The 27,355-nt window shown below is 44.0% G+C and overlaps 1 protein-coding gene across 3 annotated transcripts in view; it reads right to left on the bottom strand.

Annotated features, from left to right (window-relative positions):
* Nucleotides 1-27,355, bottom strand: part of AGK (acylglycerol kinase) — a 112,584-nt gene that overhangs the window by 66,948 nt on the left and 18,281 nt on the right. The window contains exons 3-5 of one of the 3 annotated variants that reach the window (XM_057304194.1): nt 23,342-23,546; nt 14,516-18,259; nt 11,717-11,834 (exon numbers count right to left, since the gene is read on the bottom strand). In XM_057304194.1, the coding sequence (XP_057160177.1) occupies nt 11,717-11,817 (101 nt within the window). In that variant the 5' untranslated portion in view covers nt 11,818-11,834; nt 14,516-18,259; nt 23,342-23,546. Of the gene's footprint in view, nt 1-11,716; nt 11,835-14,160; nt 14,299-14,515; nt 18,260-23,341; nt 23,547-27,355 lie in introns of those variants that run through there. The other 2 variants (XM_026512335.4, XM_026512327.4) reach the window with 2 other exon arrangements.

Raw genomic sequence — 27,355 nt, 5'->3', positions numbered from 1 at the left:
CCTGGCTCAAAGAAAACTCAGCATGACAACCTGAGCAGATGGGTTCTACGCTCATCTCTGGTTAACAAGAATTGAAGCACAGCGATGTTGCGTAGCTGGCAGGTGTAAAGTCAACATTCTAACCCATTTGGTCGCGCCTCCTCTTAACCACGTGGCTCTAGGAACTCTCAGAAGCGACTGTCTTGACTTTCTAATGGGTGGACTAAGCCAATCGCCTCTGAATGCACCAATCGACCTTCATATTCCCCAAAACAGGACAACTCAACACCACGTACTTCCTGACATGCTACAGTAAGAAATCCACAACACATGGGGCTCCTGGGTAGTGCAGTCAGTTAAGCATCTGTTGATTTCGGCTCAGGTCATGGTCTCAAGAGCTGTGGGATAAAGCCCCGCATTAGCCTCTGTGCTGGGCACAGAGTCCACCTGAGATTCTCTCTCTCCCTCTCCCTTTGGCCCTCCCCCAGCTTGCTTGCACGCTGTCTCTCCCTCTAAAATAAATAATTTTTTTTATTCTATAACACATGTATGAAACATTCTTGCACCAGAAAATTAAACCTGAATCTAATTATGCCTCCGGACCAGGGCTCCTCAAACTTCAGTATACGCACAAATCCCCTGGGGATCTGGTTAAATGCACATTCCGACGCAGTCTAGGCTGGGGCCAGAGATGCTGCATTTCTAATCTGTTCCCAGGAGTAACAGTGTTGCGGGGCCACAGCCCATGCTTTGGATAGCAACGCTCTAGCATCTGGGTCTAAACACCAGTTTACAAGACACAGGAACAGATTCAAAAACTCAGGGCAGGGCCAAGGCTACAATGAGGAGAGGGAGGCACTTGCCTCAGGTGCAAAATATAGGCCAAGAAACACAACGGAGATAAATATGTTAATACAATTTTAAAAATCAAAATGGATGCAGAAGACCCACGATGCACACAATATCACAGTTTTCACTGAAGAGAGAACCAGGAGCACTGGTTCTTCCTCTCGCTTCAGCTATAGGACTGCACAGCACTGATCGGTGTAAGCTATCCCCCAAACCTCGAGCATGAAAAATTCTCCAGGGCAAATGCAGACCTGCCTGGTTTCAAAAATAAACACTATGGAAGCAGGAGGGGGTTAGAGTTTGTGAGGCTCAAGAGACAGGCACTAAATGCAATGTGTGAAAACTTGTTTTGATATTGATTTGAACAAAACCATAAAACAAAGAATCAGGATACTAGGTAAAATAGAAACAGGCTGTATATTAGAGGACACAAAAGATTTTTAATTTTGTTAGGTTCATCATAAGGGCATGATTTTCTTTAAGTTCTTACTTATTAAAGTATATAAGCCAGAATTTCTGGAATCTGCTTTAAAATACTCCAGAAAAAAAAAAAAAAAGGAAAGGAAATGAGATTAGTAAAATGTTGATATTTATTGAAGCTGGGTGATGACACATGGGGATTAATTATCCTAATTTTTAGATGATTAAAATGTCCATAATAAAAAAACCTTAATCCCTTATTTCTTAGGCACCCCTAACATTTACTTTGTACCCTCAAACAGGACATAGCACAGAGTGCCTCATACATCTTTAATAAAAGTAACTGCTTTTCTTAATCTGTGCCAGGAGCTGTGAGCATATCTCCCAAGTGTCACAATAATGTTGTCAGATAGTGTACAGGCGAATAAAGTGGAGTTTAACAAGCCGGAATAATGTGCCCAAAGTCACGCATCCAGCAAGTGACAAACGGAAGGCCCGGACCCAGACCCGCCTGGCTCGGAAGCCCAGATTTGAAGCACTACATTGTAACATCTGTCTTACGTCCTACGGGGCTTATGGCAGAAGACAGCCTTGGTTTACGGTTCTTCATTGTTCTCATGCTCCCTTAGACACAGAAGCCATTTCAAGAGGTTAACACGAGGACCACCTGGTTTGGAATCGTGACTCTAATACTTATTAGCCGTGTGACCTTGGGCAAATAACTTCATCTGGCTGTCCCTCAGTTTCTTCATCTGTATAGGGCTATTAATCTCAGGCCAGTATGAGATTAATAACCATCTCAAAGTTGTTCAGAAGATAAAATGAGTTAATAAACATAAAGTGCGTAGAATGGTGTCTGGTACGTGACAAGCACTGATTAAGTGTTAGTGATTAATATCATTACTAAGTTCTCAATAAAACTGAATGACACTGAACACACACAACCCCCCCCCCCAGGCCAACTTACAACCATTTATTTTTACTTCTTCTAAGCAATTGTTTTTGGCCACAGACCTTGAAAGGTGGGCTCCCACCCAGCTTTTGAAAGTCAATGTGTAATAATCAAGATTACTGTTTCTATATTCAGAGGGAAAAAAACTCCAATACTAATAAAAACCTAGGGACACATGACCCAGGACCATCACTACAGTATCATACTTGCTTCGCAAGTTTCATATTGAGGGATGCACAGTGTTTACAGGATTTTAAAATCTCCAAGAAAGTACCAGGAAGTCTGGCTGAGAAGCTAGACACTCATAGACATCAATAGGGGGGAACGTGGGTCACAGGCCAAGGTGGGTGGCGGAACTGGGGTCAGAGCACAGAGCCAAAGGACTCGGCCGAACGCCAGGGGCCAGAACGGAGCAAGAGCGGGGCTACTGCTGACTGCTGAGGCAAGAGTTTTAGTTGCGATGCGTGCCAAGGCTGACCCACCAAAATCACAGGGAGAGAAACCAGAGCCAGGATAAGCAAGGACGAGATCCCCCATGATGAAAGGAACAATCCGAGCTTGAATCAGGTGCATGATGGCGCAAACCAAGCTAGCTGTGACTGCTTAGCCCTGCCTCTTTGTGGTTATGTTCTGTCTTCAAACTACACCTTCCAAGCTGTCTTGTTACATGTGTACGGTGGAATAAATAAGACTGAGAGGTTATCAGACCATCTGGCAGACCTCTGCCTTCCTTCCCCACTAGCTGTCTCTCGAATCATTCACTGCCCAGTTACCAGAAGTAATTCATTTTAACTCAAAAAAGTACTGAACATATAGTATATCAAATTTACTCACCATTACTAGCATTGATTGAACCCTTAGGTCTACCAGGCACTATGCTAAGAGCTTTACGGTTACCCAGTTGATCCTTCAATGACCCAGAGAGGTACTGTTAGCATCCCTCCATACGGGTGGGCCTACGGCTAGGGAGCCGAGGTCACGCTGCTAGGAAGTAAGCAGTTCCGTCTGCTTTAATACTACGCTGCCTCCTTTCTCCTGCGCTTTTTATTAGCAGATTCTTTGCTACTGAAAGGGTGACAAACAGAGGAGGGATGACTGCAGTAACTACTGGCATAATGAACTAAAGGACCTGGAACATAATCTCCCCCAGGGAGCCCAGAAAGCTCAAGAAGAGCAGTTGCAGAGGAATGAGCAATACTTAGATTCTCTTTACTCTCAGCAAACAGGGTCATTTCCTCCTCTTCAATCGCTCTTACGGAGTCCTGAGAGCAGTCCCTGCTGCTCCCGTCGACGCCTGCAACCAGCTGTGGGGAAGTTAGGCAGAGGGAAAAGCATCACAGGTTTCTTTCCTCGAAACTGAAGGGAAGGGAGGAAAAAAAAAAAAAAAAAAAAAAAAAAGGAAAGGAACTCTCAAGGGAGAAGAAAACTTACAGTAACAACGGAAAAGAGCCTGCAAATAAATAATAGCCGGGTCAAAAGACAAATTCAAGACAGCAACCAAAAATGGGGCAGATAAAACTAAATATGTGCAACTTTTTCAAATTGTGTTGCAGAAAAAAACTTTTCTTAGAAAAACCATGACCCTTATTAAAATCTTAAAATCAATGTTAAAATACAGGCAATTATCATTGTCATGTGAATCCTCTATCAGGAGATATTGTTTTCCTTTCAAAGAGAACAAAAAAGTCAAATGCACATAATAAAACAATTTGTCTGTTTTTTAAAACGAGTAACGTTAAGATATGACGGTCACCGGTCTTAGAAATCAAAATCAAGTAACTTAAAATTCTCTAAGATATTAACAATCGTTATATGCTTATCTTCTAGATACTACTGAGCAGTATCAAGGCATGAACTACAGATAAATCCAGCAGCGCGGATGAATCTCAAAGCCACTGTGGGGAGAGGAAAAAGCCCTTCAAAAAAGAATGCATGTGGGGCGCCTGGGTGGCTCGGTTGCTTAAGGGCCTGCCTTTGGCTCAGGTCATTATCTCAGGGTCCTAGGATCAAGCCCCGTGTCGGGCTCTCTACTCAGTGGAGAATCTGCTTCTCCTTCTCCCTCTGTCTCTCCCCCAACTCATGGTCTCGCTCTATCTCAAATGAATAAAATCTTAAAAAAATATATGTATTATTCCATGTATATAAAGTTCTAGAACTTTAAAAAAAAAAAAAAAGAATCTATGGTGGGGAAAAAAAAAATCAGCACAATGATTATGTCAGGAGGCAGGGGACAGGGACTGACCATGAAGGGACATGAAGAACATCTGGAGTGATGGCAACATTCTGTATCTTGCTAGGAATCTTGGTGACACACGTATGCACCTGACAAAACTCAGCCAATGTACACTTAAGATCTGTATATTTCATAGTGTGTTAACTTTATAACATAGGGGAAGAAACACTATAAGCAAATACTGAACTCTAATTACTGATATGCATCCTCAAGCATTTAGGTGGAAGTGCACCAACATCTACAGATTACTTTGAAATGCACCCAAAAGTAAGACAGGGAAGGATGGACAGATGGACAGAATGGGTGATGAAGTAAATACAGTAAAATCTAGAATCCAAGTAATAGATAGGTAGGTGTTTATTGTAAAATTCTTTCAATTTTGCCATAAGTTTCAGTATTTTCAGAGAATTTAGGAAAAAATATTCATCTCTTTCTTACAAACAGGTAAGGAGGCTACAAAGGGAAAGGCAGGGTGAAAGGGAGAGAACAGTAAGCAAAAAGGGGGTCCGACAAAGCTATGAACAAAGACACCCACAGAGCACACAGAAACAACCAAAGACACTCAGCAAGTTTCGAAATGAGCGTCTTGGTCCCTGGGCAGCGTGTTCAGTTTTTACCACTAATGTACAGTAAATGCTAGTAAATGTGTCCTAAGGGCTTTATTCCACTGGAGCAGTTAAAGCTGCAGCAGGAACATAAGAGCAGAGTTCTGATAAAGTTATATGAAAGCAGTTAAAAGACAGTATGTGTCATTAATCAATACAGCGGAACTTACACACTGAAGTGAGAACTGTTCTCCAAAGTGGTCACCAGTAAAGGACATGGGGTTTTGAGTATGATTTCTCTGGGTCCAAATCCCCCAAGTTACTAATTTCTCTGAGCCTCAATTTCCTAACCTAGGACATGGAAATCTTACTACCTCTCTCACAGGTGATTCTGAGGCCTCTGTGAGACCGTACGATTAGAAATAACTAACCCAACCCTGATAAAGAATAATTCTTCAACACATTGCTGAATAACTGTTGTTTTTCTTTCCTCTTCGTCTAATAATGCCACCCCTGTGACACATTTTCTGAGTTACCAGCCAAGTGAAGAAGAAGAGTGGAAGTGCTTGTGGGGGGTGGGAAGAACACATGCAGAGGTAAAGAGAGGGAGAACAGGGAATAGGCCTTCTTTTAGAGGCCTCTGGAACACAAGTCAAGCTTCTGGGCAATGGAGGTGGGACGGGAAGGGACCAAGAAAAGACTAGAGAGGAAGACGAGGGCAGAGTCACAAAGGGCCTTCTGTGCCAGACTGAAGAACTGGGTCTTTGTCCTCTAGGCACTGGAGAGCTATTTACAGGTCATCTGCAGAAGAAGGACATGATCTGAGTTCCTCTTTTGGAAAGAATATTCTGATGGCTGATCGTATGATATAACTCCAGGACCCCTATTTGCAGACAATGTCAAGAGAAGTAAGGACCAGAACAATAACTATGACTCCAAAATCGATACACCACACTTGAAAACAGTAGTGTGATTACGATCAGCTCGGTGGTGTGTGGAATGAGCATCAAGGAATGTAGGAGAGTCCAACATCAAAGAGATGAGAAGAGCTAGAAGACACCCTGCAGGTAACGAAAAAGATACAAAGAGAACCAAATGTGACAGAAATGGACTGAGAAGTATCCACTGAACGTGACAACTAAGAGGCTATTAATGACCTTGTCAAGAGCGGGTTCAATCAAATGACGAAGGAGAAATCAAACTGTACTAAGCTTATTCTTAAGTGAAGGCAGAGACTGCAGATGTGCACGCTTTCAAGAATGGTATAAATGGAAGAAGAGAGACAGGGCAGTAAATAAATGGAAATACAAAGTTGAGAGAGGACACGTTCAAGCCCCACTGAGTTCGACAAGTAGGAGGGAAAAGTAGGTAGGGTGCGAGATTAAAGACGAAGTGAGGCAGGGGATAACCAATGAGAAAGAACAGGATTGAGATCAGCATTGGAGGGGCTGGTCCTGGGCAGGAGGACGGCTGACCTCACCCAATGAGACAGAAAGGAAGAATATAAACGTGTGTGCAGGGAGTGGGGAAGAAATAATGTTTGAGACCTGGAGGAAAGGTAGCTGGCTGGGGAAGGAGAGACAGGAAGAGTGTTCCAGGAGGAAACGACATCGGTAAAGGCCCTCCAAGGAACCCTGAAACAGAACTTCATGGAAAGTGAACTTCTTCCAAAGTGACCTGAACATTCCATAGGCTAAAGTGTAGATGTGGGGAGGCTGGAGATGTGTACACATGGGGCCAAGTCACGTACAGTTGAGTCTAAAAGCAATAGCAATCTGCATTTTTTCAAAGATCATTCTGGCGGGGGGCCCAAAATTAGATAAGAAACAGGCAAGAGTAGATGCGAGAAGAGAACAGTTAGGATTATTTCGTAAGAATCCAGGCAAGGGATGACGTTATGGTGGTGGTGACAGTGGAACAGGCAAAAGCAATCAAACACATTCAGAGATGTAGAACAGGCAAAATCTGCTTGGGATGCATAACCCGAATGTGGGGAAGGGGGATCAAGCACAAACAGGGGGTGATGTTCACATTTCCAGTTTGGGAAACTAGAAAATGGTGAGTGGTGCCAATCACTGAGAAGGGCAGGTGTGGCAAGAAAGATCTGATTTTCAGTCGCTGAGCTTGAGGCATTGGTGAAGCGTGCAAGCAGACATGTTAAGTAAGCAGTCGAAGACATATCGGTCTGGAGCTCCGAAGAGGTCTTTATGGAAACGAACCTGCAATTACCCTTGACAGCTGGAAACCGCAGGCATTGGGAGTAGAGGAGATTACACAGGGAGAGGACACAACGTGAGAAGACGGCCTGTGGCGGAGTCCTAGTGAACCACTTCCCTCAAGCATGAGTGGAGGGGAAGAGAACACGAGGAGAGCAACAAACACCCAGACATCGAGGAGGAAGAACAGGAGCCAGTGAAAGAAAGTACTTCAAGGACATTCAACTGTGTCTAAAGCTGAGCTGTCAAAAAGAATGAGAACTAAAACCGGTGAGAATAATTCTAACAAAGACTGGGTAGGATAGAGAATGAGTAGGTGGTCAGGAAGCAGACAAAACCTATTCAAATGGCCTACCTGCGAAGAGAAGGAGGAGGGACAGATTGAAAAGGCAGGGAGGACATGTAAAAAGTGCAGCTGAGAAGTGTGCGATGTGTTGGATCAAGAAATTACGATAGGAAAAAAGTGAAGAAAGCAGGGAAGAGTGACAGATTTGGAAGAAACTGGAGGGCCCAAGGGACAAGAAGTCTATGTAATACTGAAAAAGAGGAGTAAGGTTAGGAAATGAATAATGGCAGACTGAAATGAGAGACTGGGACACTGGAGCTCCAGATTTCAGAAGTGGAACCGGGGCAAGTGATGATAAGGTTCTCAGCCACCAAGGGTAGATGGAACTGCAAGAGGGTGGAGTAGCAGTGGACATCCTGTGACTAGATGAAGTCAGGGAAAGCGAAGGACAGGCTGTTATACGGGTCATCCGCATCTAGACTCAGAGCACTCAGGAAGACAACAAGACTCAGAGGGAAAGGACACTGGTAAACCCGGCACTGAAGCCTAAAGTAGAGGAGATCCCAGCGGGCTGGGAGGTTTAGTTATAGGGTATACCCAGACGTGAGCCTACAAGGAAAAGAGAGGTTTATAAGACGATGGAAGACTAATGGTTTGGAATAGGTACTGAGGGGCTGAGAGAATGCCAACCGCACCTTACAACCCATTTGAAGGGGCAAGGCAGCTCCTATTCAAGAGAGCCGCAGGTAAGATTTTCTCAGGGAAGAAACTAGATTCATATAAAAGAATGTTAAGACTGTCACGTAGAAAGGATGGGGATATATAGAGAAAAGAGAAAAGATAATAAAAAGAAACTACATGAACATAACCAAAGGCCACATAGGTAAAGCCCACAGAGGATATCATACTCAACAGTGAGAAACAAAGCTTTTTCTCAAAGATCAGAACAAGACAAAGATCTTGCCACTTCTACTCAATATGGTTTTGGAAGTCCTAGCCAAAGCAATGAGGCAAGAAAAAGAAATCAAAGGCATCTAAATTGGAAAGGAAGAAAAATTATCTGTTTGCAGATGACATCTGAAAATTCCAAACAACAGAACAAATTCAGCAAAGTTACAGAATACAAAATCAGCATATAAAAATCCACTGTTTTTATACACTAACAATGAACAATCCAAAAAGGAAATTAAGAAAATCATCCCGTTTACAACAGCACCAAAAAATAAAATATTCACCCAAGAAGGTGAAGGACTTATATACTAAAAACTATAAAACACTGCTGACAAAATTTAGAGACACCAATAAATGCATGTTTGTGGATTGGAAGACTTAATATCACAAAAATGTTCAGACTACCCCAAATAAGCCACAGATTTAATGCAATCCCTATCAAAATCTCAGTGGCATTTTTTGCAGAAAGAAAAAAAAAAAATCCTAAATTCATATGGAACACAAGGGACCCAGATTAGCCAGAAGAATCTTGAAAAAGAACCAACTTGGAGGCCTCACACTTCCTAATTTCAAAACATATTTCAAAGTTACTAAAGCTGGTGGTATTGGCACGAACATACAGACCAACAGAACAGAGAGTGAGTGAGTGAGTAAATACCTTACATTTATGATCAACTGATGTTAGACAAGGACACCAAGACCACATAATAGGGAAAGGGCCAAAACGGATTAAAGACCTAAATGTAAGATCTAAAGCTATAAAACTCCTAGAAGAAAACACAAGGGAAAAGCTTCATAACATTGGATCTGGCAGTGACTTCTTATGACACCAAGAACAGAGGCAACAAAAATAGAAATAGACAAATGGGATTACATCAAACTTAAAAGCTTCTGAGCACCAAAGGACACCATCAACAGAGTGAAAAGGTAACCTATGGAACAGGAGAAAATATCTGCAAATCATGTATCTCATAATGGGTTAAAGTCGTCCTATAACTTAACAAACAAAACAAAAACAAATAAAAAAACCCAAGGAACTTGATTTTTAAAAATGGGCAAAGGAATTGAACAGACATTTCTCCAAAGATAAACAAATGGCGTCTAAACATTGCGCAACATCACCAATCGTTAGGGAAATGCAAACCAAAACCAGAAGATGCTGTATCATACCCATTGGGACGGCCACCATTAAAACAAAAACAAAAACAAAGTAACACGTGTTGGTAAGGATGTGGAGAGACTGGAAGCCTCCTGCAGTCAGTGGGATTGTAAAATGGTGCAGCCACTATGGAAAACAGTGTAGTGCTTCCTCAAAAATTAGAACTACCCTGTGAACCAGCAATCCCACTGCTGAGTATATACCCAAAAGACTTGAAAACAAGATCTAGAAGACATATCTGCACGCCCAAATTCACTGTAGTAGCATTACTCACAATAGCCAAGAGACGGAAGCAACCCGAACGTCCACCAACAATGAACAGATAGAGACAATGTGGTTACATACATGCATAGAACAAAATATTCAGCCTTTAAAAAGAAGGAAAGCCTGCCATGTGCTACAACGGTGATGAACCTTCAGAACATCACACTAAGTCAAATAAGCCAGTCACAGAAGACTAATACTGTATGATGCCACTTACCCCAGGTACCTAAAGGAGTAAAACTAAAAGAAACAAAGTAGAACGGTGGTTGCCAGGGGCCGGGGGCGGGGAGAGGAAATGGGGAGTTGTGTTTAATGGGCACAGAGTTTCAGTTTTGTAAGATGAAACAATTCTAGAGCTCTGTTGCACAGCAATGTGAATATACTTAACACTACGACTGTAAACTTACAAATGGCTAAGGTGACAAATTATGTGTTTTCTACTACAATTTTAAAACAAAAAGACCACATAGTACTACACAATACAGGAGAAAACTTTAAGAAAAGGAAGAGCAACAGGACAATAAGGATTTGCATTTTGAACACACCCGGGAATGTCAAGAGCAAAATGAGGCCTCCAGGCTCCTACTGCATTTCTGTTCAAGCTATTTCAGACCTAATTATTAGGGCGTCCACAAGACATCCTGAGCAGGGCACGTGGTTATTCCCTCAAATCTTCACCTAACAGCGGAAACAGCAGCGATCCTCCGGGTGTGGGGGGGTTCTTCCTTCTTGCATTAGCTGCGGCCTGAACTGGGGGCTCCTGCAAAGGAAATCCTAGTTCCCACGGGGCAGGAGGTGTAAGGACTCAAGGGTGGTCAGAAAAGGGAGAAAAGGCACACATTATATATTTCATACTCCATTTGTCGAAACATTTTTCTCCACTTTTTATACTACAAATTTAAAGCTTCTTGGGTCTGCTCTTTACATGCTGGCTAACGGAATTCAAGCACTGAGCTTTGAGAATACTTAGGGGGGGAAGAGGGGGGATATGTTCCCTTTAATCTACAGCTGCAAAAAAAATTAGACACCATGTTTCATCCTAAAATGATCTCTGGCGGAGGGAAAGGTGAACGGAGGCAGTTTAGAAAAGTATCAGTACGAATCTCCTTTCCACTGTGGAGACGTCCTTTACAAAAGCCAGAAGTTTTCTGTTCAACGAAGCAGTCATTTGAGACACCTGGATGGACTGCAGGATGTTGTTAAATACTTAAGATGTAACCCTTAATCCCCAAAAGACGACAATTTAATTGGCTCTCTTAATTATTTATATAATTTTTATACAAAAACTTCCTTTAAATCTTACTACCACGTTAAACCAGAAGGGAGCTCTGGCACTTTCTTCTCCCTTCATGCCTGGAGGCTAATAAAACCCATGGCTCTTGAATTCCTTATTCAAACAAAAGGTGTGAAAGTCTGTCTCATTTAAATTAACCCAGGCTAACGGTATAAATGTGGAAAAGCCCCGGGGTTGGAGCAAGCTGATTCCACCAAGGGGCCAACACCAGTGGTAACAGATCAAGAGACTGTAGTAAGAAACTGAAGGAATAAAATCGCAAGGAGACATAGGAGGTCAATCCCTGTCTACTAAGAACTTGGGAGGGGACGTCCCTCTCAGCTTCCGATCTCACTACTATAATCTATTATCTACTGTCCTCCAGTGCTAATAGCACTGCTATAAAGTTTTCCAGAACTGGTTACAACAAGAAGCCTTTGTCTTTGTAGTTTTAACATTTATTTTTCTTCTACACCACAATGTTTTACAGAGACTAGCACAGCTGAGCAAGATTTTGACCCCAGGCCCTTTTTCTAGATGGTTTTGTTGTTGCAGGTGAAGGTGGGGGTGGGGGCTGGGAGATATTTACCAGTGTTTTTCATACAGCCAATGGCCTCCCCATGTCAGCAGACAGATTCCAGCTGTCGTTTTCTTCCAATGATTTCTAAGTGTTTTAAAGAACACGGTCATCTTCTCCTAAGGATTTCCTAGGTTAATAGAGGCAGAAAAAGAAAAAGGTAAGTACCCAAGCTCACTGTGTAGAGGCCCCCTGACTGCCTTCCATCCACCCGTCCTCTCTGTTTTCCTTCCGCCACTCCTGTTCCTTCTCACCACTTCTCTGGCCTCTTTCCATCTGCTCCCTTCCAGGCTCATCAACTTTATCTTCTCACTGCCCACCTGCCTTTCTTCTTTCTTTCTTCAATTCCTTCTACCTAAACTCACTTCTTCCCTCTCCGCTCACCTGAACCTCACTGTATTAGAAGCAAGCAGAGAAATGCAGAGGAAATTCCAGGCTTTCTGCTTTTTCTTTCTCCCTACAGTCACTATACCACTGTTTCAGGGTATTTGTCTATTATATAAAAGGACTCAACAATAAATACTATAAAGGGCTTATTCAAAATAGAGGAAAACACTAGCCCCTCAATAGGAAAATAGGCAGCAAACATGCACAGAAAATTCAAAGGGCAAATGCAAATAGTTGTGTGAAACGGTTCAACTTCCTAGGTAATCGAAGACATGCAAATTACAAAGAATGAGCACTATTCACCTCTAAAACTAATAAAATTTTACATGGTCCTATTCACTGAGGACAAAATAAAAGGAGACAGACACTCTCATGCACTCCTATAAGCAAAGTAAATTCACACAACTTTACTAAAAACCAAGCGACACTACAGATCCTTATTTTGTTTGTTTTCTTCACAGCACTTATTTAATGAATCTTATTTGCTAATTTGTTTATGAGCTTATCTCCCTGGAATGTCAACTCCACAAGAGTAAGGACTTGTTCTGGTCACTGCTGTATCCGCAGGGCCTAAAATAAGATCTGGCACATAATAGCCATTTCACAGCTACCCGCTGAATGTCCCAGGGTTCAGGACATACTACCCCAAAATACGGCAACTTAGCGTATTGGATATTTTAAGTTAAAGGAGTTTGAGACAATGGCAGAAGCAGGAAGGTCACTCTGACCTCCCCACCTGACCCTTCTTCCCTGAAATAGGTCATAAAACCCTCATCTATAAAGTACCCTCCCTAAGCCCAGAAGAAAGGAGCATCATCTCTGAAGACAGAGGAATGCCAAGAAGAATCCTAACAGGCCTTGCTAAGTTTCCCGTTTACTTCAATTTCCTCATACTCAACCTAGCATATTCCTTCACGACTGTCCACACCTTCATCGAACCTAATTTTTCTATCCACCAACCACCAGCCTACTTCTTGGCTACAAACTTCACTTGCCCACTTGTAGGAGGTGAGAGGGGAAACCAAGTCAGGTTTGTACTTGGGCGACAGATTGAATGAGGTTTTCAATCATTAGATTTGGAGTGTAGGTTTGTGGAGAAAGGTGGCGCGTCCAGTTGAGATCGTGAGTTTGAGATGACTGGAGGATATCCAAGGGGATATTCAAATGATCAGTGGATGTCTGGCTCTAGCAGTTTGAAGCTAGGAGAAATTGGGTAGAAGATACAGATTTGGGACTCGTCAGTGTGAAGGAAGTCAAGTTTGAGTGCAGATAAAAATCACCCAAGGCAAGGGTAGAAAGCGGGAAAACGCCAATCCTGTTAGAGAACAATTTGAGAGTCGATAAAAGTCTGTTTACAGGCCATCCATGATCCAGTGGAACTCCCTTTTTGCCACAAAATAGTGATTCCTGCATAAAAACGTGGAAACATGGGGCAATGTCGTGTAGTGAAATGAGCAGTGGTGCAAGGATTCTGAGGCCTAGATTCCAGAGTGGCTTTATCACTTCCTGACACTGAGAGCCTAAGTCATTTAGCCTCTACCTCTCTTTCCCTGTTAGTCAAATGAGAACACACCACCTGCTCTGATTAACTCGGCTGGCTGTTAAAATCCCATTTGATGGGGTTGTGAATGCACATTACTCATTAATAAGATCAGGATACGACACCTGCTCTGATTAAGTCATTTGGCTAAAAAGATCACATCTGAAAGAACTGTGAATGCACTCTGTAAATTTTTCTGGATTTAAGTTGTCATGGCAATGTGCAATATATGAGCCAACAATGCATATTCCTTCTAAGTACCCAGCAGAATTGATATTCCTCAATCTCCGTTGAAGTCTAAATTTTGTATGTTCAAATTAACATCTCTCCTCTGTGAAGCGGTTGGCCGGCTGGTTGGTTGTTACTGGGTTGGTTGTTTTTTGTTTTTTGTTTTTTTTTAAGAACTCCCAAATTCTAATTGTATTGGGCCCTCCTCACCCGCAAGGTGGGGATTTTCTCACTAGACTGTGAACCCCTCACGGGTAGGCGCTGTCTATGCATCTCTAGCAAACACAACCTAGTAAAGCACCTGGAATGAATGAACCCATCAATCGATCAGACACGATTCTCCCCGTTTTGCACATGAGTAAGCCGAAGCCCAAAAGGGAAAAGCGAGTAAGGGTCACTCAGGGCAGCGACAGCTCCGGGCCCAGAACCCAGGCCAGCTGACTCCCAGAGGGACACCCGGGACCCCGCCATCCTGCGGGGCCCCGGCTCCCGTCCTCCCGCCGCCCGCACCCGCGGCCCGGACGCCCGGCCCCCGCGGCCCCCCGACCCCGGCCCGGGCGGGCTCCCGCGGCTCCGTCCCGCGCCCCCTAACCCTCCGCCCGGCCCCGCCCCAGCGGCCCGCGCCCACCTCCCCGCCGCGGCCCCGCGCCACTCACCCGGCCGCTCCCGCTCGCCGCCCTGCCTTCCTGTGTGCTCCCTCAAGCTTCCCCCGCGCTTTTAAGGGAAACCGCGCCGCCGCCCTCGAGTTCCGCTGCGCCTTCCCGCCGCCCGGGGGCCGCCTGCGTTTCTCCTTCGCTCCTTGATTCATCCGTGCATCCCTTCACCCATCCGTTTGTCGCTCAGCAGTGTTTTGTGGGAAGCCTACCAAGCAAGGCAAACAGTTCTAGGACCTGGCACTAAATCGGAAAATAAATGAACAGGGCAACTTTAGATCATAAGTACGGAAGAAACAAACAACGAGCCGCGTGATACACAGGAGTGGGTGGGAGAGAACTACTCGAAATCAGGCGGTCGAAGTTAGCCCTTCCGAGGAAGGGGCGACTGATGTGAAGGAGAGGGAGCGGGTCCCTCAAGACCCGCGGGAAGGGAGCGCCTGGGGGAGGGATCAGCCAGTGCAAAAGCTCTAAAGCCTGAGGCAGTTTGGCAGGTGGGGGCCAGGGTGGGGCGGGGCAGCTGGGGGCGGCGGCGGACAGGCCGCGCCGATGAGGAGTTTGCATGTTCCAGCAAAGGGGATGGGAAGGCGTTGAGGGGATTCAGCCAGGGGAATGATGCGATCTGGTTTACGTTGTAAGCGTCTCTCTGCGGCCGCGGTGTAGTGAGTCAATTCTAGAGAGCCAGAGAGCTACCGAGAAGCCAGGGCCAGTGCTGACCACCACACGGTGTTCTAATTCCGTCCTCCTCCCACCAGGACCTCTGCCCTCCCCTCCCCCCACATGAGTGTTGGGACGAAACCGGTCAATCCAGGTTTCTTTCTTACCTTCTTCCTTCCGTCCTTCCGGCAGCCAGCTTTGCAGGGTGTGGAGTGTGTGCTAGGTAGGCACTGGGGTGCGCTCACAGCGCGCATCCCTCACGGTTCCTGCCTCCAGAGAGCTTGCATTCTAAATTCCCCATTTGCTACATATACGCACGCATCCTTCCTGTCCTGCCCGACATGTATGTTTTAGGAAACATGAGAACATCCAGTGAGGTTATGATGCGGTAAAGCATACTCTGCCAGGTTCTAATCCTCACAGGGCCTCACAGAGCATGTGAACTTGCTCCCTTCTCTCCCTCCCGCAGGAAAAATGCAGGCTCTGTCTGTAAATCAGGGGAGTGAGATCATCATAAAACACATCTTCTAGCTATAAAATGTTGTAACATCGGAGGTATGGGAGACAGTTATTTTCACTTCTCTTTCCCCAACTATTTAGAACATCTGCGTTTGAAAATGAGTTGCTGAACTGCGTCCCTGTAAGGCTAGAAAAATCTGGGACTCCAGGCCAGATGGTCCAATGGGCAGACTAAGCGTCAGGGCTTCAGCAAAACAGTGGTTTCCAAAAATGAGAAAAGTTCTGCTTGGATGAACGTACCACGATTTTCCAATCAGAAAATGTAGAAAGAAGTTTTTTCTTAAAACTTAGGAGAGGAAAACTTGATTTTGAGTAGGAGCCATGTACTGGTGCAGAGATCAGTCATCACAAGGCAGATGCCCAGAACTGTGTAGAGGGGCAACAGGTCTCTGCCACCTGGGAGAAAAACCACACCCGTGGAGGGAGGCAGCCCCTCCATGGAGGACAAACACAGACATGCGTAGCATTGCAGGCTTCACTCAGGACCATCCCTAATTGCAAAGTGCTCCTGGGGCCATGGGGGCATATTTGTTAGTTTACATTCTTTCTTTAATATGAAGTCTTCAATTCACTGTGGCCAGTACAGGGGTGAATGGGGATGGTGACATCAGCCTGTTGTGTTCCCAGCAGAGAAATCTGGAAACAACTCCCAGGTTTCTATGTAGATTATAAAACTAGAAAAGATGAGACATCTCATGGATCAGAATCACATATGCAAGAGAGGAGTGGAGCAGTGGTGGGGGCATGGTAGGTCTCTGAAAGAGACCTTGTGTTCTCTCCTTAAATTGCATGCTTGTATAGATAGAAACAGGGGGGCCTATGACTCAGATATGTCACCTGCAAATGGGAAATAGCTACATCAAGAGGACTAAGTCATAAATTAGTCATAAATTCATCTAGGAGCTAACTGTACCCATTACAGGACACGTATTTACTGACATTTTAATGCATTGTCGCAGTATCCCATTTAGTTTTGAAGTTATATAACTCATGCTATTAATATTTTCCCTGTAGGTAGGCTACCGTTGGCCCTTTGGTTAAGCTAACGATTGTCGCCTCGAATCATTTCCAGAGCGACACTGTCCCCTCACTCCCATCCTACGAGGGATTATAGTGAAAGCCACATCTTAAGCGTGTAACTTGTAAATGTGTGAGGACAGGACACAAATGATGCTAAAACATGGAAACTTCTCTAATGCTCTTTTCAGGCATCATTGCCAGTGTTGGACACCAGTGCTGAGTGTTGGACATGGAGATGTGCCCCCTGTTGTCCCAGCTGCTGGGGGTGGCTTGGGGAGACAGCCTTCCGCTGTCAGCCCCTCCAGGGACAGCTTCCAATGCAGTGATGGCCCACATCCAGGGACTGATCTAGGGAGTTCAAAAGCTTGGTTATTTGGCCCAAAGCAAAACATCGTTGAGAGCCCCATAGCTCACAGGGTCAGGTCAGGCTGTCGGATACAGCCCAGCTCAGCTTCTCCCCCTGCCCAAGCTTGTGTCCTTCTCCCCTTCATCTAAAGTGTCGGTGCTGAACACTAAACACTGTAGTAAAGAGAATAATGACCCCCTAAGGATGTCCTTAACCCCTGGAATCTATTAATACTTTGCAGGGGTGATTAAGTTAAGGTTCTTGAGATGGGAAGATTATCCAGGATTATCCAGGTAGGTCCAACGTAATCACAAAGGTCCTTTTAAGAAGGAGACCAAAAAATCAGAGAGGCGTGCAGTAAATGTGAAAATGGTAAATAGTTTATAGGTTATGGGTAATATCTGGGAAATCTGGGTGAAGAGTACACTGCCAGGAGGGAGTTTACAACAGTTTAAGATACGTATAGTAATTTCTCTTCCGGTACCAGTGATTGCATTAAAAATTGAGCATGTAGCTCTATTTAGACCAAACGGTCTTAAGGACGAGTCTGCTGAGAGATTTCAGGAAAGGTTTCATTCTCCTGGGGGGAGAGGGAGGATTCAAGAAAGAGATAGTGATGAGCCTTACAAACGTTACGGTTATGCTCGGTGAAATAAGCCAGTCACAAAAGACCCACATACTATGTGCTTCTGTTTCCACAAAACATCCAGAATTAGCAAACATGCAGAGGTGGAGAGAGGAGTAAAGGCTGCCCAGGGCTGGGGTCGGGGGTGGTTGCGGAGAAATGGAAAAGGATTGCTAATGGATGTGAGATTTCTTCTTGGGATGATGAAATGTGCTACAGTTGGTTGTGGTGACGGCTGCCCAACTCCAGGAATACAGTAAGGGGACAATTGCACGGTATGGGAAATATGTCTCGGTACAGCTGCAATGAGAATGAAAGAGATGGTCTCACTTTCTCCCTCAGATAAGATCGTACGTGGACGTGATACCTGAAATTGCTGAGGTGGAGAAGCTGAAAGGACGCCATCCTCGAAAGGCTCTGTCTAGGGCACCTGGGTAGCTCCACTGGTTAAGCGTCCAACTCTTGATTTGCGCTCAGGTCATGATCTCAGGGTTGTGGGATTGAGCCCGCATGGGGCTCTGTGCTAGGCGTGGAGCCTGCTTGAGATTCTCTCGCTCCCTCTCCCTCTGCCTCTCCTTTTCTACAAAGGAAAAAAAAGAAGAAGGGCACCTGGGTGGCTCAGTCGGTTAAGTGTCTGCCTTCAGCTCAGGTCATGATCCCAGCGCCCTGGGATAAAGTCTCACATTGGGCTCCCTGCTCAGCGTGGGAGCCTGCTTCTCCCTCTCCCACTCCCCGTGCTTATGTTCTCTCTCTCTCAAATAAATAAATAAAAATCTAAATTAAAAAAAAAAAGAGAGAGAGAGAAAGAAAGGCTCCATCTCTGCTGTTTTTCTGCTAAGCCCCATTTACTCATACTCTATATTTGTCTCTAAATAAGCCAAAAAAGCTATGTTCCCACTTCAAGGAGGAAACAAGAAAGTTAACCATTCTCTAGTTCTGCCCTAGGCCCCCAAACACCTGATAACACCTAAGAAGAGCCAGATCCTGACCACGTTCCAGGACATTAGCTTCAGACAAACCTCAGCTGACACTGGCATCAATACCCCTACCTCTGGTAATTGATAACACCTATTACTCACCTGTCACCTGCCTTTGATCAGACCCCACCCTGGATTCCTAAAGGAACACGTACCCTTGACCCTTTTGCAATGTAAACCCCTAATCCCAAGTGATGACGAGACTCGTTCTCCTTTGCTTTCTGAGTCTCCCAGTGTGCTCTTCTTTACCGGTCATTCACACTATTCAATAAATTCAGTTTTCACTTTCTCCAGCTTGCGTTTGATCGGGGCATGAAGCCAGGGCCGTCTTGGCTGGTCCTGCAGGACCCTCGTCTGGGTGCTCAGACCCAGCCTGGCTGCATCACTGCCACAACCCCTGGTCAGCCATGAAGGGAACCAGTTTGGGCCAATGCCAGCTCACAGAGGATGGGAGGGAAAAGACAGAACCTGGATCCTTGATGACATCATTGAGCCACATGGTTGTACTGTGCCTGGAGCTTGCTCAAACTCTGGACAGACGATCATGGCAATAATACATCCCCTTATGCGTAAGCCAGTCAAGAGTTAGGGTTTTCTATTTCTCGAAGCCACGAGCACTGAACTGATCAACTGCAAAGCACAGGCTGTCGGTGGGTAGAAGACATAGTAAGGACAGTATTTTTAAAAAGATGTGAAGTTTTGATGAGGAATACAGGTGAAAGTAAATGGCAGATACAACTGCTATCGACGGTATGCCTAACCGTTTATTGTTCCTAAAATCATTCTCCAGCCATTCCCCTGGACCTGTGCCGTGCTTGTTGTCAATTGATTCACCAGCAAGGAAAGAGTTAAAGGTTCAGAAAAACTGATATAACGCTCATCCCTACAAATAGCCTTATGCGTAGCATCTCAGGTGAAATCTGCCTGCGGGAATAGGCACTCCCCAGCCAGAACTTCTATCAGGGAAAATTACGTAGGAGTTCTTGTAACATTCATTTTGGGTTTGTTTACTTATTTTATGCATACAGACCCCTCTTCAGACTACTTTGTTTCCCCTAAGAAAAAGTACAAAATGCTGTTCTCGTGGTATTTATGCTTAAAATCTCTTCCTTGTTGTGACCTTTACTATCCGCTGCGTCTGCTACAACCAGATTGGAGACATGTAAATGAGGCCTTTTAAGAAACCAGCAGGTTCCTAGGAGAGAGAATATCTTCTGCAATGTAACACAGGACTTTATAAGACCCTCTGTAAATGCCCATTCTCGCCCGCGATCTATGTGGGCCCTGCCTTTTTCTGAGCGTGACTTCTCCTATTAACGTGTCCCCTGGTCATCCTTTGCCACCGACTCCTGCTGGCGACATCTGGCCCTGGCTGGCACTTTCTAGCTGCCTGTTTAATTTAATAAAGGAGTAAAAAGTGACAAAGGTGGGGTCCCCACTGATTGCATCAAACAATGCCTCCAGTTTTGTTTTGCAAAGCCCAGTCTCCCAGAGTAACTCAATTCTAAGTATTCCAGAACAAGAAGGAGGGTAATTCTATCTCTAATGAATTTTGAGTCCATTTTTGAAGACTTTATTTTTTAGAGCAGTTTTAAATTTCAGTTGGGAGGAAAGTAGAGACATTTTCCATCTATGCCTCTGCCCCTACACTTGCCCAGCTTCCTACAATATCAACGCTTCTCACCAGAGTGATGCATTGGTTACAATTGATGAACCTATGTTGGCACATCATAATCGCCCGAAGTCACAGTTGTCCCGACAGTTCACTCTTGGTGCTGTACATCTTATGAGTTTAAAGAAAGTATAATGATATATTTCCATCATTAGACTAATGTACAGAGTAATTCCACTGCCCTAAAAATCCCCTGTGTTCTGTCCCTTTCTCTCTCCCCACTCCCACCCTGGCAACCACTGATTCTTTTGTATTCATAGTTTTACCTTTTCCAAAATGTCATCTCGTTGGAGTCATACATTATGTAGTCTTTTCAGATTGACTTCTCTCCCCTTGTAATACGCAAAGTTCCTCCATGTCTTTTCATGGCTTGATAGCTCATTTCTCTTTAGCACCAAATAATACTCCATTGTCTGGATGTACCACAATTTATCTGTTCACCTAACAAAGGACATCTTGTTTGCTTCCAAGTTTGGGCGTTTATGAGTAAATCTGCTATCAACAGATTTTTATGTGGACATAAGTCTTCACCTTTTTTGACTAAATACTGAGAAGCATGATTGCTGGCTCATATGGTGAGAATGTGTTTCGTTTTGTAAGAAACCACTAAACTGTCTTCCAAAGTGGACGTACTCGTTTGCATTCCTACCAGCAACGTCTGAGCGCTCCAGTTGCTCCACATTTGGTGGTGGCCAGTGGTCCAGAGTTGGGCCATTTTAACAGATGTGTGGTGGCATCTCGTTGTTATTTTCATTTGCGTTTCCCTGATGACATGTGACGTGAAGCATCTTTCATATGCTTGTTTGCCATCTGTACATTTTTTTGGCGGGGTGTCTGTAAAGGTTTTTGGCCTATTTTAAAAATCAGGTTGTTTTCTTATTGTTGAGTTTTAAGAGCTCATTGATTATTTTGAATAGTCGTCCGTTATCAGATGTGTCTTTTGCAAATGTCTTCTCCCAGTTTGTGGCTTGCCCTCTAATTCTCTTGACGCTGCCTCTTGCACAAAACAATTTTTCATTTTAATAAAGACCAGCTTATCAACTCTCTTCTTTCGCGGATCGTGTTTAGTGTTGTATCTGAAAAGGCGTCACACCCGTGGTCATCTAGGTATTCCTCTGTGTTACCTTCTAGCAGTTTTACAGTTTCGTATCTTATGTTTAGGTCTCTGATCCATTTTGAAGTAACCTCTGTGAAGAGTATATGGTCTGTGTCGAGGTTCTTTTTTTTTTTTTTTTCACGTGGGTGTCCAGTTGTTCCAGCCGCATTTGTTGAAGAGACATCTGCTCTTCACTGTACTGCCTTTGCTCCTTTTCAAAGATCAGCTCGTTATATTTATGTGGCTCTCTTTCTGGGCTATTTTGTTGCATTGGTCTATTTTTTCCCCAATACCACAGTGTCTTGATTACTGTAGCTTTAGAGTAAGTCTTGAAGTTGGGTAGCATCTGTCCTCCAACTCTGTTCTTTTCCCTCAATATTGTGTTGGCTATTTGGGGGTCTTTGACTCCCTATTTAAACTTTAGAATTAGTTTGTCAATATTCACAAACTAACTTGCTGGGATTTTGATTGGGATTGTAATGAATGTATGGATAAAATTGGGAGGAACCAACATCTTGACAATATTCAGTCTTTCTATCCATGAACATGGAACATCTCTCCATTTATTTAATTCTTCTTTTATGTCATTCATCAGAGAGGCAAGATATAAAAGAGAGTTGACAGGCATGCAAGAGAGCATGAGAAGATCCCATAGCCATCTAGTAGTATCTCCAGAAGGAGAGAATAGAGAATAGGAAGAAGCAGTATTCAAAAATACTGGCAGATATAGCAGACCAAAACTGTAGAACACTAAAGGCAAAATCCTAAAAGCACCCAAAGGAAGAGGAAGGCAAAGGAAATGAAATGAAAATGTATAAACATGGGTGGAGGTTACACCCTTATTCTGTCACTAGTCTCTAACCTGTAGCAGTGGTTATAACCTGCCCCTCTGCTAACCATTCCCCACTTCCTCATCTTAGGCCAGGCTTCTGTTGGTTAAAATTGGGGAGGGAAATCAAATCTTCATTCCTGGGGGACTGAGTTTAAGGTCCTGCCTAGATAGAGATGCAGTAGTCCCTCATTAACATTTGCCCTTACACACGGCAATATAAAGAAGTGCTTGGGAATCCCCTGGGTTTCGTGCGTGTAACTCCCTGCTCTCATTGTATAGTGACAACTTTGCTTGCCCTTCAACATTGGGCAAAAGTCCCTCACCAGGAGACTTTTGCTTAAGACCCCTGATGACTCTTTTCCATCTCCACTTTATGCAGGCTTGGCTGCAAGCAGAGTCACTGGGACTCAGCCAGTTCAACGAGGAATGCAAGATCTGACATCGGGTATAGACTCTGCTAGCTGAGCTCCAGATCCTAGTTATTTCCCTAGTAAAGACGCTCCCTTCATCACATAGTAGACCAGATGTTCCTGTCCCTCTCCCCACTTCCCTAGAAATATGGAAAGTAGGAGGGACAGGATTTCACTACTGGAGGACGTCCCATGGTATGCCCAGCTGTGCCTAATCTAAGCACATCTCAATATGGAATAATGAGTTTGTGGGATCATATCACACACAATCTTTTCCTTCTCCTTCTCTTCCCTTCTTCTTCTTTTGCTGCTGCTGTAAGCTTTTCTCTGTAGACCTTCCTTTACACCTTCAATAGTATTTGCATGAGGCAGTGTGTGTTTGCCCATGTGTGCACATGCTCGTCCATGCCCCTTGCACATTGTTATCTTAACCTGGGTTCTACAAAAGCAGAGGCTGAGGCTGAGAGCTAATGTGTTGTTACTTTTTAAGACATGACTCCCAAGGAGGAGGAAGATGACGAGGAACAGAGAGGTGAGGCAGCAAATGCTGGCCACTTTTAAGTGTGACCGATTGCTTCATCCAATGGGACTGTCCTCCAAAAATGCACCTCAACTAAGTCTCAGGACCATCCTGTGAAGGAGAAGTACGGGAAGGATCTATCCACCTGCTCTTACCGTCCACAGTCAGGCTGTCAACTTCCCGCAGGCGGTGGGGATGTGTAGCCATGGGGTGCTGAGCCGGATCTCACAGCAATATCAACACGTAAATGAAGGATGCCTCTGTCCCCCAAGAGCCTGAGGCCCACACTCAAGATGGGTGCAGTCTGACTCTGCCTCTCCAAAGTCAGAGCACATGCAAAGCTAGTTGCCACAGTAGCAGCTGGAACAAGAGACAGGCGGGGTCGTTAGACATGAACTGATGGGTAAGATGTGTTGGATACACTGACTGAAAGCACGACCCTGACTGTTGCCTGTTTACCCAGTGACCTCATGAGATATACACCCAGTTGGTAGTCTAAGCTTCAAATCCAGTGAAAATATTATCCTCTTGGTACCAGCATTTCTATTTTGGATATTAAGTTTTTTATACAATGGGGACACGAAGTAAACATTTTAGAAGGATGTCACTGGGTATTTGCGAGATGTGCTACTCCCAATTCTTCTACTTCGTTGCCTGACTCGTGTTCTGGCTGAAGGAAGAATAGCATCATACGTTGTGCTGGTTCAAAGAATATTCTCAATCTTGCAGGCAGCATTCCTTATTGAAAGTGCTTACTTAACCAGCTGGAGGCACGAGTAAATTTCAGTAGACTGTTCCACGGTCCTGTAAGGCCAGCTGCTTCTGGGTGTTGGGTACATAAAACCAGTGATTCTCATGGGCGATGACCCATTACCTAACTTGGATTCCTTGGTTACAAGCAATGTTGTGCAAGACACCAGCCCCCCCCCTTTTTTTTAAGGTTTTATTTATTTATTTGACAGAGAGAGGCAGCGAGAGAGGGAACACCAGCAGGGGGAGTGGGAGAGGGGAAAGCAGGCTTCCCGCTGAGCAGGGAGCCTGATGTGGGGCTCGATCCCACAATGCTGGGATCATGACCTGAGCTAAAGGCAGACACTTAACGACTGAGCCACCCAGGTGCCCCGACACCAGGACCGTTTTTAAGGCCTCTGATATGTCCCTAGACAGTGGTTCTGGAAAGGCATGACAGGCAGGGGAAAATAAAAGCAAATCTGTGAATCCTTCGTGGGGTCTTGCTCTGAGCTCCAGTCAACATCCTAATCTGCCTGCAGGCCCTGGGGCCACTAGATCTGCTAGGTCGTAAGGGCTGAAGGACGCAGTCCTTGGTACCAGGGCAGCAAAGCAGGTTTCTCATGCTCTGACCCCACTCAAACCCGATAGCTTTCATTCACCGGTGAAGTGGGCCACTGCAGCACACACAAATCTCATATTTGTTGCCTCAAAAATCGGTGCCTTCTTGTGGTGGAGGGCACAGGGCCCAGGACCCCTCCTTCACTGTGACAGCATTCATGGAGGGTGCTAGCTGATATGATGTCTCTGGGGTAGAGTAGCAGGGAAAGTCTCTTATCCTCGGGGGTGGCATAGCACAGTTCTAGGTGACCACAGATCACAATATTTTTTAAATCCTTTTTAATTAATGTATGATATTGCAACGTTTGGATACATCACTGTTTAACATCCTTTCATTGTTAAAAGATAGGGCTGTAAGGTTTTAACTCAAAAACAAATTAAGATCTTTGAAGTCATTTACGATTGCATCCCTAGGGTTAATTTTGCCACCTGGAGCCAGAGGAAATATATTGGAGCTTCCAGATGCATATTTCCAAACTGTTCTATTAAAAACTTATAACCGTGGTGCCTGGGTGGCTCAGTCGGTTAAGTGTCCGACTCTGGATTGCGGCTCAGGTCACGATCTCAGGGTTGTGAGATCGAGCCCTGCATCAGGCTCCACACTCAGTGAGGAGTCTGCCTGATTCTCTCTCTCCCTCTTCCTCTCCCTGCCCCTCACTCACACACTCTCTCTTAAATAAACAAACAAACAAACAAACAAACAAATAAAATCTTTAAAATAAAATAAAAACATAACCAATTTATATTCCCATTATCTGTTTGGGATAGCACCTTCACCACCATCAATGTTTTCCCCCCAGTTCCTACTTATTTAATTGTTGGGAAAATGGCATTTCATTTTTTTTCAATTTACATTTCATTGATTACGAGTAAAAAATGCTTTTTAAGCCATCGGGCCATTTTTATTTTCTCTTCCATAAAATATTTGCTATGTCTTTTACTTATATTTTTATATTTTCCCAACATGCTTTCTATGCTTTTTTTTTTTTTTAATTCTCTAACTTCATCTACTTCAACTAAATGATGAAAATATCACAGTTTAGAAAGGTATTACAGTAACTGGATTCTATGGAAATTTTAATGCTTTTCTCATCAGTTTGATACATGTTCTTTATAGACTTAGGACAGTAATTCTTTGATTTGTTTGTTGCAAACATTTTCCTGGTTTATTTGACTTTGTACTTGGTTTCTGATATCTTTGATGTGAAAAACAAAAACCTTGAATTTTATGTGGATGAATCGTAGTCATAAAGAGCCAACTAATGATTAGAAATTCACATACATATTCATTTTCTATGGTTTCATATACTCATAAAATGAAAAAATTCACCCATAATTATGTTTCTGTATCAAAATGTACCAAAATCTTTCCAACTTCAAGGTCTCCGCTGCAGCCCCTCATCACCTTGCTCCCCCTCATTCTCCGCCCCCAAGCCTAATGGTTATTTCACCCAACAGACCTGCCCTGTGTCATCCCTCTCAATTAGGTTCCTCCCGCTACGCTCACCCATAGCTCCCGTGTCCTTTATGGAATTCATAATAATCTGCAATTATATATTTAGATGTGTGGTTATTTAATGCTTGACCCCTCTTCCCACCACAGTGTTCTAAATTCTGTAAGGGCAGTGACAACATTCTTCTTTTTCCTGCAGAGTACTCACATCTTCATATATACGTATACAGAGAGTACCTGGTATAAAATAAATATTAAGGATTGAATGAACCATGAACTTCCTCCATTCTCTGCCCTCCCACATACTAACTTACACTCATATTTACTCAAACAATACCACACACCACCTTCCTCCACCATAAGCTCTGGGAGGGAATGTTCCCTCCTCCCACTCAAGGCTCATGCACCCACCTGTGCTTTGCACAGCACCCCTTCATCCTCTTTGAGAAAACTGCCTCATCAGTAATCATCTCTCTGCAGTATTTTCTCCCTCCCTTTCCACTGTCCTTCCTTCTTAGCATATAAACCTACTCAAAACCCATCTACTTCAACATAGAAATATACCAAAACCTACCTCTTCTGATCTTGCAATTCCCTGCTACATATAATTTACATATGACAAGAGGCACTCGTTTTCAGTGTACAGATTGGTGACTTTTGATGAATGTATATATTCCTGTAATGGCCATATAGAAGATATAGAACATTTCCATCACCGCCCCCATGTCTTCTCACCCTTCCTAGCCAACTTTCTCATGCCCCCAATCCACCCCGGCAGCAAGCGGTCACGACTCTGCTTTCTGCCAATGTAAATTACATCTCTCTCTTTTAGAGTTTCATCTAAATGGAATTACCCAGTGGTCACCTTTTGTCCCTGGTCTCTTTCTGTCAACATAGTGTCTTTAAGATTCATCCACATTTTTGGGTGCACGAGCACTTTGTTCCCCTTCCTGCCAGTGGTAGCCTACTCTCAGGATCTATTGCAATTTGTTTATCCACTCGCCCGTTGACAGGTGTTTAGGTCATTTTAAAGTTCAGGCTATTATAAAAAAGTTGCATTTAACATTTGTATACAAGTCTTTGTGTAGACTGTTGTTTATGTTTTCATTTCTTGAGGGTAAATGCATAGAAACGGAATAGCTGAGTTGTATGATAAGTATACTTTTAACTTTTTAAGAAGTTACCAATTTTCCAAAGTGGTTGTACCATTTCACATTCCCACCAGCAGTGCATGAGAGGTCTGGGGGCTCCACATCCTCACCAACACTTTGTACGTCAGTTCTTAAATTGCAGACATCCTAATGGATCTGTCTATGATATATCGTCTTCAGTGAAACATCTGTTTAAATATTTTGCTCATTTCAAA

The sequence above is a fragment of the Ursus arctos genome, unplaced genomic scaffold, assembly GCF_023065955.2.
Source record: "Ursus arctos isolate Adak ecotype North America unplaced genomic scaffold, UrsArc2.0 scaffold_3, whole genome shotgun sequence".
Lineage (NCBI taxonomy): Eukaryota > Metazoa > Chordata > Mammalia > Carnivora > Ursidae > Ursus > Ursus arctos.
The sequence above is the reverse complement of the archived record's forward strand: the minus strand, read 5'-3'. Positions and strand labels throughout refer to the sequence as shown.